Below are 12,600 nucleotides of genomic sequence, written 5' to 3' on the forward strand. Positions count from 1 at the left end.
AGCTTCTCATTTGTCTGACTGCAAGTGAATGCATCGGTTTTAATGGAGGAGGACAACATAGCTTAATATTAAACTGGAGAAAAGTATTTATTCCCAGTTGTTAATCAAGTATGATAACATCTTATCAAGTTTTTATTTTCCATTACAGACGTCTAATGCTCCCATCAAACTTTGGCGTATCTGTCTTGCGTCTCAGTGTCTTAGAAAAGCTTTGGTTGATAACATCACCAAACACATCTGACACTAGCTGCATTTCCATTACGAATGTGTGCAAATCTTTGTGTTGTGCCAATGTGAAAAAAAACAACAAATCGCAATATCACATTTGCGATGTTTCCATTAAGTAAAAATGCAAGTACAATCCTACGAGTATAAACCTGTTAACGCAACAAGTCATTCAAAATCATGGCAGCTTCAGTCGTCTTCTTCCAGCTGTTGATCACCTCATCTTAACGCAAAAACCGTTTTGTCAAAAAACGTGTAATTGAATTTCAAAGAATTGGCATGTTTATTTTTGTAATCTGAATTTGCACGGTTTTACTTAATGTTTTAGTTACAGTTTTAGTTAATGAAAATGCAGCTACTGTAAGTTGCCCAACATGAACATTAACTAGACCAGTTAGCCATTACTTCTGTATGTATCCATTGATTAACTCAGTAACTAAATTAACAAAATATAGTTATGGACCAAAACCTGAACCTTCACATAAAGTCGGCCTTCTATCACCTGAGGAACGTTTCCAATATTAAAGGATTAATGTCCATAGAAAAATTCATCCATGCGTTTCTCTTTAGTCACACTGATTACTATAACAGTGAGATTAAAGGATTTCTCAAACATGCATAACAAAATTAAGCCAACACTCGAGGTATGTTTTTGAAGGTAACATGATGAATACCATTACAACGTGATGTAAAGCTATGTTGATTTAATTTATTTGAGTGGTGTGATGGGAAGTTAAAGTCAAGACGTGTTTTTTTTTCTGTCCATTAGAGCAACTGGGTTTTCTGATTAACCGAATGCGAATTTAATTCCTGATCTTATCTCGTGTCACTTTGTGAAAAGGTTAGAAACTAAATATGAAGCTCTGTGATGTTTGAAAGTGGAATAGGAGCGTGCAGACTTTCTCCCTCCCCGCACACGTTTAACCCCGTGCTGACGTAGCGCCCGACACAGACTCCTGCTGACGTCCAACATGGGGCGGAAATGTTAGCAGGCCTGACCCGGCAGAGCGGGTGGAGTGACCCGGCGCAGACCAGGTGCAGGACAAACACAGAGCAATGTGGAGCCGGCGTCTGGGCAGGAGGACAGACGTAATGCGTCTCTCCGTTCCATCAGGCTGTCGGTGTGTCTGCACAGCCAAGGCTCTGAGCGCAGTGTGTGGAAGACCGCCCTCCTGCACAGAAACCTGCCTGAACTCAAATGTGCGTAACATTTTGTCTAATGTTGGAAAAAAACCAACTAAACTTTGCAGTGGCTGTGTTTCCATTAGATAAGAAATGCAATTAAAGTCACACATGAGTGAGTTCGTTCACGCGAGAGGTCATTAAACATGCCTCACCATCATCCATCTATCACTTCCTGTCCTTCTTCCCTTTGTCGCCAGTGGCAACATGTTGATCATGTGACCTCCAAGCATTCTTGCCTTTGCAACCCAACACTGTTGGAGCAGTTGGACTTGAAAAGCAAACAAGCAGAAATACAAAAAAGCAATATTAAAAAACATAAACAACATAAACATCGCTGCTCTGCGGCACCATTATAATGCGGCAATAATGGTGCCGCATTATTTGTTGTAAACTCTTATGCACTGACCTCTGAATCTCTGCTTTCCAATGTCCAAGGGCGAGTAAGGAGAATTCGCAAATCTCCACTTTGGTCAGAGTTTTTATTTTGCAGCATTTTTATTGATATTAACCAGAGTTTACATGTGGATGAAAGGCCAAATTTGTCACATGCAGTGGGTTTGGTGATGAGCAAGAGTTGCCGTGGAAGCACAGGGTGAAGTAGAAGAAATGATTTAATGTGGTCAAAAATCCAGAAAAGCACTCGCACACAACAGAGAGGCAGGTGAGCGACAACACAGGTGGTTAAATACAGACACAGATAATCAGGAAACGAGGAACAGCTGGAACCAATAATGGTGAACAACAGTGACACAAGGAGGGCAAATTAACCAAAATACAAACACTCAAATAAGATACTCACAAAATCTATTCAGTTTCATGTCTGACTAAGGCCTAAACTTTACCTGTGGCGTAGTATAACAAAACAGAAAATGTTTCCTTCCCAGCAATGATTTCTTGTAAAATGTCCTTCATGGGAAGTTCTAAATAAATAAGTCATTCTCAGGGTCTCTCTGTCTTTTTATCCTCTTTGCTTCATACAAGGTCAGCTGCTGGTCTAGGTTGGATATGTTTCTGTTATTTTATTTTTTGTTTGTTTTTTTTAGAAGTACATTCACAGAAATGTCGAACAATGAGCTGCTTATTTAATGACTGAGAGTGGCTGATAGACATCCCGACACTGCTGATGCTGGAAACACGTGTGTTGCCATAACAGCCGTGTATACTATGGGTGACTCCACCTTGGAGGAGAGAACACAATCCTCAGAACATGATCACTTTCTACAAGTGTCACCCCAAACGCCTAACACTTTCTGATTGCGATGTAAACATTCGTTTTGTGTAATATATAACCGCGACATCTTCAGCACAACTGTTCATTTTTCTGCCTCTAATTGTCCTCCTGTCTCTTTCACCTTAATGCCTCCCCAGAAAGCTGGGCTGCTGTCAAATCATAGGATTAGAAGCATAGTTGAGATCACAATTAGGAACAGTTGTGATTCTCGGCGAGGCAAACTGCCTAACCTCATTAAGCCGCTTCCACTTGAGACCGTCTGTAAAAAATGCAATTAACTCATGTTTTTCCCGTCTTCTATGCACGGTGAATGCAACAGGGAGGCTTAAGCCATTCTGCCATCACTCCCATGTTTCTGAGCCAAAACTAATGCAAACCTGGGGCAATAAGGATCTTCAATAATCTTTCAAAAACACACCCAGTGAGAGGAATGATGCCTTAATCTCTCATTATGACCTTCCAGTGCAGAGCCCCTGGCTGTGGTTAGCCACTCAGTCCCAGAACACATTTGGTCCGTTAGCTTGCTCTGCACTAATGCCTTGTTGTTGTGAAAACACTGTTCAAGTGCCTTAGCACAGCTTCATTAATCCCTTATAGGAGCTCTGACCTGATGACCTCTCTACCTTTTGGAACTCCCCCCTCTTTCCCCTTCATGGCTGTTGTGAAATCGGGGTCATTGATCAAGATTAATTCATACGGACATCAGGTTTAAGTTTACAAAAGGAAGAATTTGCTATACATTGGAAACCAACCAACACTTGGCGTTACACCACAGACGAATGCAGAAACTGAGTCTCGCACGGAGTAACAGGCGAGTCATTTCAGGATCATCCAGTTGAACATTTAAGATTGACACTTCACCTGTGAGTGAACAACACAAGCTCAGTACTTTGCAAGATTTAGCAAACATCCATTATTTTCGCATATTCCACTTTAAACCGAAAACTTAGCTGTGTTGTAACTAGTGGATAGTGGTAAAGTGGACAGAAAATGTAACATTTTAAACACTTTTAACAGATAACAATCTTTAAAAAGCAGAATTTATGTTTTAAGCTCTCTTCACTTTCTACTTAAAGTGTACTTGTATGTTTTAAATTTGTATTTTGTATTTTTGTTCTTACTGAAAAGCATTAAAAATAAAGCCTTGTGACTTCTGTTTGACCTTTGGTAAATGCTAACATTGTTTATGTACCAGGAATCAGTGAGAGGTGATGATGTGTCAGATTTTGAGTCATTTCTCAGCGGGATATTTTCCCCGTTACCTGAAATTAGTGCCAAAGGATAAGAGGAGGAAAATGAGTACATTCTAGGAAATGGTCATTAGTCTTCATATAGTCACAGTTTTCAGGCAAGTAAGCAAGGAGAATGTTTGACCTTACTTTTGAAGCAGTAGTGTCCTGCCAGTTTTTCTTTCCTAATACCAGTCACAGCCATTTAAAAACAGACTTTTGTGAACATAAAGTTCAGTCTGACGCATGAAAATGCTGTGAAATTGTCTGCTTGTCATTTTTATTACATAACACTGAAGTGTCCAAATCTCCAGTTTTGTATTTCTGGAGAGCAACGGATGTTTTGTCCACACAATTGCCAAAGAACTCAACTTTTTGCCATTATTTATGGGGTTTTGAAAGCCAACTGGTTTGCTGAAGATCTAAACTACCAATAGCATCTGCCCTCTCTCTGTTGATACGACTTGTTCATCACTTGGTTTGTAACGCACAGTTCAAGGAAAATTAAGTGAAACCCAAAGTACGGATATTGTGCTTGTGTGTTTCGTATTGGAGGGATGTGACTGTTGAAGACCAACTCCAAACTTTTTGGATTGGTGCTGATTTTGATGGCGATGTGCACGTTGCCACAGACCAGAGACGCAAGCAGTGTAAATCGGGGGGTTGCACTTTTACAGCAACTAAAATATTGTCACAGATATTAACAGTAAAACATTCCCTAATGATAAAGAAATACCAGTGCCTTAGATTAATGCCTAATTCCCTGCCTTGCTACTGTTTTCCTGCCCTAAATGACATAAATCTCAGAAAAAAAGCTGGTAGATCTCCTTGGAACAGACAACACATCTAGCTGCTGATGTCTACATGTCCTTGGGTAAAAAACCCGTTTTTTTCCAGAGCCAGAGGAGCCTCTCTACTTTGTTTCAGCTCTGTAGAGGAGCGGGGGCGACCTGTCTGTCATTCATTATGGAGCTGCTAATGTCTCCATCTTTCCCACAGCAGAGACCTCCCAGGTCACGTGACTCCCCTCCCTCACTGGGCATTCTGAGCTGTCAGAAAACGTGAGATGACCCAGAACCATGACGGGCGTCTCTGTGACAGCAGTATACCAAATAACATCAGGGTCACAAAGCTGCACATGCAGGCTGAGTCAGCACGGTGGTTCGTCTCCTAAAGCTCTGTGTCTTTCCCTCACCTGCAGAATGAAGAACAAGCTGTGGTACTTTGAGTTTGGCACCACTGAGACCATATCCGCCACCTGCAAGAAACTCAACGAATGCATAGAGTTGGAGGTGAGTCCGAGTTAATTCAGAGCATGAGCAGAGGCTAAGTGAAGAAAGAGTGTTTTAAATAATCTGGGCTTGGTTCAGAAGGTCTCACAGGGCCTTACGGTCCAGTCACACCTACAGCTGTGGTTCTGTTCAGGACGGCCAGGCCAGGCTGATGTGACAGTTGGTTCATTTGCCAAAGGGGCTGGTCCTGAGATGAGTCATCTTCCAGAGGCCTTGATGTCCATCACAATTTATTTTCACCTATCAAATTATAAATTGATTAAAATTATATTTTCATTTGCATTTAGCCCTGTCCTGCATAGTGGTCACTACAGTGGACAGCTATATAAAAAACATTTTCTTATGAATTTTTATGTTATAAATGCACACAGACCACTGAAGTGGACACTAGTGAATCATACAATACACTGCCAACTACTGGCCATCCACTGCAAGTGCAACAACCTTTTTGTTAAATCAAATATTGCAGGCAGATAATAAAGCAACTCTTACAATAAAAAAATATTGTGACATCAAGTAACCCCTAGAAACTACTACTGCTGATGTATTTAGAAAATATTACAACTGATCAACTAGAAAAAAATTCTAGAAAAGTTTTGTTTTTTTCCCATCTTTTTTATGCCTTAAAAAAACTAAAATCCTGACATAAAGGATGACAATTCATGTCTGAAAGGGTTAATTTCCTTCTGGTTTAAACAATATTCAAACATGTGAACAGAGGATCCACCTCACGCTGCCACACAGCAGTCAGACGAACACATGGGCGGAGACAAAACCACCAGACTATGACCAAGTAACTAGATATAAACAGCGAAACGAAACGACACGACTGCAGTTAAAGTTTGAGCGATTCACCTGCCGTGTCCTGAACACAGTCTCACCTCTTCCTCCTGGTCTACATGGAGCCGACTGTTCCCGTTCAGCTGTAGATGAAGTGAACTCGCGGCTCAACAGCCTCATTTTCCTGTCCTTGTTCATCTAAGAAGGCAGGATGCCATTTTGCCAATCTGTCACAGTAATTAGATCAACAATAACAGACAACAGACAAAATAATCATGTCAGCAGCACTGTGTCCTCTCTCATCCGCCTCCGCGGGAGTCTGGGTGTGCTTGATGTTGCCTCTGACCCAGCTGGCACAGGTAGTCCGTACGAACGCCATGCCACACTATGTGCCTGACTTGCCCTCACTTGCTGTATGAAACCTGTTTGCATCTTCCACTATTGCCTAACAAAGAGCTGCCACAGTTAGGCCCTGTTCAGCCTGATGAAGGTCAGAATCTGATAGAGGGCCTGGGTGCGAGGTTCCAATCGCGCAATTAAATAAATGTGGTCTTTCATTTTCTCTCCGAGCTGCCCACAGGCAGATTTATGCTCAGAGGTCCTTGACATTTAATTATGCAGAATAATTTTTCCCCCAGAACAGGAGCGTAGTGCGTCTACATGTGAAATCAGTTCAGGTTGCCAATCAGAGTGCGGCTCAAGCTGCTGGGGCTTGTTTGTGCTCTGTCTGGTATGATTTGACACGCAAGAACTCAGAGCTCCATGCTAGTTCAAGCCTGACCCTTCATACAGACAGGAGCTGAGTTTACACTACAAATGTGCGCAAAACTTTGTCAGGATTCAGCTAATGTTGAATAAACACCATTTCACAATTGCAGTGTTTCCATTAAATGTGAAAGCTATTAAAATCACACGTGAATAAGTTTTGTTCACTCGATAAGAAACATTAAGAAACATGCCATCCCATCATCCTCCTACTACTTCCTGTCTTCTTCTTCTTCTTCTTCTTCTTCTTCTTCTTCTTCTTCTTCTTCTTCTTCTTCTTCTTCTTCTTCTTCTTCTTCTTCTTCTTCTTCTTCTTCTTCTTCTTCTTCTTCTTCTTCTTCTTCGTGCGCCAGTGACACCATCTGGTTATTGCTCATGTGACTGGTACGATGTGAAAAAAAGGGGTATCCATTGCAGTTTTGCAAAATAAAACAATTTCGATACGGCCAAAAATACCCACCTCATCCTAGCACCAAAACTTAGCGAAAACGAGTTTTTTCCAAAATTGCTGTGTTTCCATTAAGCACATTTATGTTTAAAATGTCAAAATGTGCAATTATATGGTTTATAAGGGTACAGAAAACACACCATCTTCACCATGTAAAATGAAAAAAGATTACCCCTAACTCTAAGCAATGGAGTACGTTTACTTCTAAGTAATGGAGTACATTTAAGCCTTGTTTTTAAGTAAAATGATCTTTCTAAGGTATAGCTCTTAGATTGCACAGTTCTGGCACTGATGGACACAATGACAGCAAAAGGTTGAGGACAAGCTCCAGTTTATTGAGAACAGTTTAATCTAGGTCAGACAGGTACTGGTCAGGTCTGTGTGTTCAAATCAGGCTGGTGGGGCGGTTCCAGTCCTCATTGTCCGACAGACAGAGGGTCGAAGCCAGAGAATCTGAACCCAGGCGGGGCAGGTCAGGATGGAGATGCGACGCAGGGCGGACAAGGAGGGCAGCCGGTCCAAGGAGAAAACAGACAGAGATCCACAGACAGCCTGCAGGTGTTACAGTATTGGCTTTTGCGACAAGCTGACAGCGTGCAGGAGGAAAGATCTGACCTTATATGGCAGCAAGCTGCAGATGAAGGTGATGATGATCAGGTGTGAATGGTCACAGCTCAGCAGCAGCAGCTGTGATATTTGAGACTTTTTGTTTCCGGTGGTGGACAGTAATGGAGTACATTTATTTGAATGTGATACCTTAGTGCATTTTTAAGTATCTTTACTTGAGCATTTATTTTTTTGGAGAATTTATGACTTATCACTCCACTACATTACAGGAAGCTTGTTGTTACTCGTTCCTTTTGTGTGAGCGTAGCTTTGTTCTCCGCTGTTCCTGATCTCCTTCACTGAAATGCAACTATCCACACGCTGTGCTCCGCACAAGAAGATGGACCAATCACAGTCACCGCTCACACCTGGGATTTGGGATGACATCATCCTCATTAAGTGTGGCAGGCTTCTTAGCTCGATGTTTGTGGACGTCTATGTTAAGTTTGGTATTAGTTATACTGTAGATACTGTTGTTGATTTTGGGGAGAAAAAAAAGTGATTTTTTTTGTGGAGTGGGGATGGGCAGAGTGGTTCTACATGACAGTTCATCATCAGGTGATTTCTGAAACTTAGAAGGTTCTGTGAAAACACTGATCATATTTTCTATTATTAGTCATGGCACTGATAATAGAAAATATAATTTAGACTTTTGAATACTTAAGTATTTTCAAGAGTATTTGAGTAAACCTTTAATGGTGCAACTTTTATGTATAGTCGAGCAATGTTGCTACGAGTATCAATACTTTTACTCGGGGAATAATAATAATAATAATAATGAAATGTATGTGTACACACTTAACATGTAATTCTCAAAGTGCTACAGAATGATAATAAAAACATGAACCAATGAAAAAAAATAATAATTCGACTCTATAGTACTTTGGTAGAGGAATTCCTCAAGTGTACACTGTAGAATGATATAATTTATGGTTAAACTTCTGCTGGTGTTTTGATCCAGATGGTGTTTTAGTGTCTGTTTTCCAGTATCTATACGACCATTTTGACAATGGATTATTTGTCTGCTTTATTAGCAATAATTTAGACAAAGAATCAAAATGTAACTACTTAGTACATTATGTTGTTTGCTAACCACCAAATAAATGCATTAGAAGGATTTCCATTGTAGAATTTCTTTAAATCAGTTTTAGACTGTGGAGCTTTTTCCTCATCTAGCACAGAATGGAAAAATAAGCCTTCAATTCTGAAAACAAACCTGTTGTATTTCTGCCTCCGCAGTGTGACGGGATCATCCTGGACCTCAGCAATACATCCTTAGAGGGCATCGCTATTCTGAACATTCCCAGCATGCACGGCGGCTCCAACCTGTGGGGCGAGACGAAGAAGAGGAGGACCTACAACCGAATGAGCAAGAAGGTTGCGGACAGGACGCCTGGCAGCACCGTCACAGACTCTAAAGAGCTAAAGTTCTGCGTGCAGGGTGAGTCACTGAGGACGAAGTCCAACATGGCGGCTGGAGCTCACTTCACTCTAACTAATAGATTTCAGTTAGTTTATGTTAAAAGACAACTTCACTCAGTTCCATCTACAAATCTCCAACAATTATCACCAGCAAACGCTAAACTTTTTTGTTATTGGTCGATTGAAACCAATCAGAACTCAAAACACACTAACACTAACATTCAGTCACTCTGTGTGAAACCTCTTTTAATTTAAATGGAAATATTCCTGTCGGGTTTTGAATCCAAGTTTCTAAGCAATGAAGAAATCATCAGATAATGCAGACGTTTAGTCAGATGTAGATGCTGGAATGTCAAGGTGATTAAAACAAAGGTGCTGAGCTGTTGCCAGGAAACAGATACACGAACACCCCTCCTCTATAGGCTGCATTCATCAGACAACAGCCTCTTGGAACAGGAAGTGATGAAAGCCAATGTACATGAATCCATAAAGTGACCTCCACACGACAGCGTCCTCAGTAAACAAACAGAGTCGGTTACATAAGAGGCTGTGTAAACAGAGACGTGTTTTCTGCTTTGCTGTTCAGACCTGACTGTGGAAAATCCAGCAGAAAATCCACTGAGTATTTCTAGCTGCCTTTGTAGCAGTAAGTACAGTAGTTCAGGTCATGGAACAGATCAATCCAAAGATTAGGTTTTGATATTAAAATGTGGTAAGAAGTATCCTATTTATTAATTTATTTTTGTCATTTTTAACCGTTCCATTATAGGAACACACAACTCGTAGAATGAAAAAGGTGTAGGCAGGAGCATGTGTGTTTTCTTTTTTGTTTTGTTTTTATAAAAACAGAATCATTAAAAATCAAAAAAGCAGTTTGATGAATTCTTAAAAGAAAACATTATCAAACCTTATGGTATTACTTTTAGACTTTTTTTTTTTACATTAATAGACCAAAAAACACAGTTTTAACTCTAAGCTACAATTCGTCCACGCCTGAATCCCTCTAACAGAAGTATGAATGAATATTAAATTTATGTTTAATATTCATTCTGATATTTAATTGTTTAAATAAACCCTTCTCTCTTAATTCATAGTTTGTTTCTTTAATTGCGAACCACTTCTGCATTCACCTTGGAAGGAGTTCATTATTGGCTTTGCACATAGTCAGTGCTGTTCTGAGCTCTACTAAATCATAACATTTTATGCCAAACTATGAAGTTTAGAGCTGACGGTCAGACTGCTAATGAATCAAAGTATTCATCTGGAAACTGGAGGAGAGCACAGAGGTTGATCTGTCATTTTTTCTGCTTTATCTCAGCAAAAGTATTAAAAAAATAACAATTCTATTATTAACAAAGGAAAATATTTTGTGTTGCTTGGCACCAATAGCACATGTCACGACCATGTGCTGCAACCACAACAGGCAGATTTTACACCGCTGATTTAGAACAAGCACAGCCTATTTTCATGTGGATGTCTTGCACAATATGTCATAAACCGTCTTGAAATCTGTGGTTTTCAACCTTTTCATTGATTTTCACAGTTAAAAATGAAAGGCTGCTGCAGATCTGGTCAGTATAAAGAACAGCTGAAACATCGATCATTAGCTTTGACACAGTTCAAAGCAGAGTGCTAACTTTATAAAGCAAGAGAGCAACTTTTTCTGTAAGATTTATGTCAGTGGGGAAAAACAACTGGAATCTTATGAACAGTTCAATATTCATAAGATTGTTATGTAGGGTTCAACCACACATAACAGATGTATGTGTGGTTGTCTTGGTGTTGGTTTAGGCTAACTTAACCCGCTCCTCGCTCCATTTATTTCTACTTCTTGGGGATACACTGTTGGTTTTTTAGTTGGGATTTCTGCTCCACAACCTGACAGTTGAATTTCCATAATCCTTCACTCAGCGTTGGCGGTGTGTGTGTGTGTGTGTGTATGTGTGCGTGCGTGCGTGCGTGCGTGCGTGCGTGCGTGCGTGCGTGCGTGGTGGGGTTCTAAAACGGTGGCCGTCATTGCAGCTTTCAGTGGGAGTCTGCATTTGATGGCCACCAACAATGGAGAATAACCCTCTCCATGCTCGCACCAAGGATCTGTCACTGCATCTGCATTTCTGCCAACTGAACAGAACCTTGTTTCCATGGAGACGATAGCAGGATGCCAAGGCAGAACCCAGAGTAGAGGCAGTCTGAACACAGTTAGAGGAAGAGTGAACTTCATGAAATAACCTGTTTTTATTGATTGTTTTGTGCTCTTGCTTGAGCTCACTGTGGTGTCGGCAGCTTTAAAGCAGAACAGCACAACAGAGAGTTTAGAGCAACATCTTCTACTTTTAAAGTCATATTTATTCCTTGGACATCAGGGATTGTTCAACAAGATGCTTTGAAACCAGTTTCTCCACTCTACAGAAATGGGTTTGGGAGATTACCTCACTAAAAATCCATTAATCCATCCATCATCCATCCACCCCTGGTCTACACTCACTGGTCCTCGTAGGATCAGAGGGGAGCTAGACGTCCAGCAGCCATTGGTTAGAACGCAGGGTACAGAGCAACACAGAGACACACGGATAAAGAGCCAAGCATACGGTCCACTGAGACGCCAGTTAACCCAGCAGTCATGTTTTTAGACTGTGGGAGGAAGCAGGAGTACCCAGAGATAACCCACGCTTGAAACCTGCATGCAGCTGAGGTTCAAACCCAGAAACGATTTGCTGCAGGCCAACAATGCTACCGACTGCACCATTAGTTAAATATCCAGTAGTGTGGACTGTTTACACAGACCTGCCCTGGCTATAAGCCTCACTATGACTGGAAGTGTTCGACTGCCTTTTTAACTGAAAAAAATAACAACTGACAGCAAAGATTCATCAAGAAAATCTTGCGTTGATCTAAAGTGCTTAAGTAGAAATCTGAATCTGCCTAAATCAGTTTTGGCAGTTCAATAATTAACCAAACTCTATTTTCTGTGTTATACTTTTTGCATCACGAGTCATATAATAAAGAGGTGAATGTTACTGCAGGCGGAAACAACAACGAAGACGAGAGGAAGTCAAGTGGTCGGAGAATGACGGCTCGGCGTGTTTTTAATGACTTCTCACGTGAACAAACGTATTCACGTGTGATTTTAAATTATTTAACGGAAACGCTGCAAAATTATGTTTTTTCGACATTAGTGAAATATCGACAAAGGTTTGTGCACATTTGTAGTGGAATCGCAACTACACTGACCAGTTGCACATGACGGCTCTGAACTGTGGAAAACTACAACCGTGAGCTGCAGCAAAACGTTCTGCTGTTTCTTGGTTGTCATCTAAAACTAGAACTAAGCGGGGAAAACCGGCATTATTCATATTTACTTCCCTGCGTAAAAGTGTGTCTTGATTCTCCCCAAACAGGATCAAGTGAGTGATTGTG

The 12,600-nt window shown here is 40.8% G+C and overlaps 1 protein-coding gene across 6 annotated transcripts in view; it reads left to right on the top strand.

Annotated features, from left to right (window-relative positions):
• Nucleotides 1–12,600, top strand: part of dgkg (diacylglycerol kinase, gamma) — a 114,853-nt gene that overhangs the window by 77,879 nt on the left and 24,374 nt on the right. For all 6 annotated transcript variants that reach the window (XM_081598794.1, XM_081598805.1, XM_081598808.1 and 3 more), the window contains 2 exons: nt 5,072–5,162; nt 9,001–9,202. In XM_081598794.1, the coding sequence (XP_081454920.1) occupies nt 5,072–5,162; nt 9,001–9,202 (293 nt within the window). The remainder of the gene's footprint in view (nt 1–5,071; nt 5,163–9,000; nt 9,203–12,600) is intronic.

This window comes from Poecilia reticulata, chromosome 2 (assembly GCF_904066995.2).
Source record: "Poecilia reticulata chromosome 2, P_reticulata-male-v2, whole genome shotgun sequence".
Taxonomy (NCBI): Eukaryota; Metazoa; Chordata; class Actinopteri; order Cyprinodontiformes; family Poeciliidae; genus Poecilia; species Poecilia reticulata.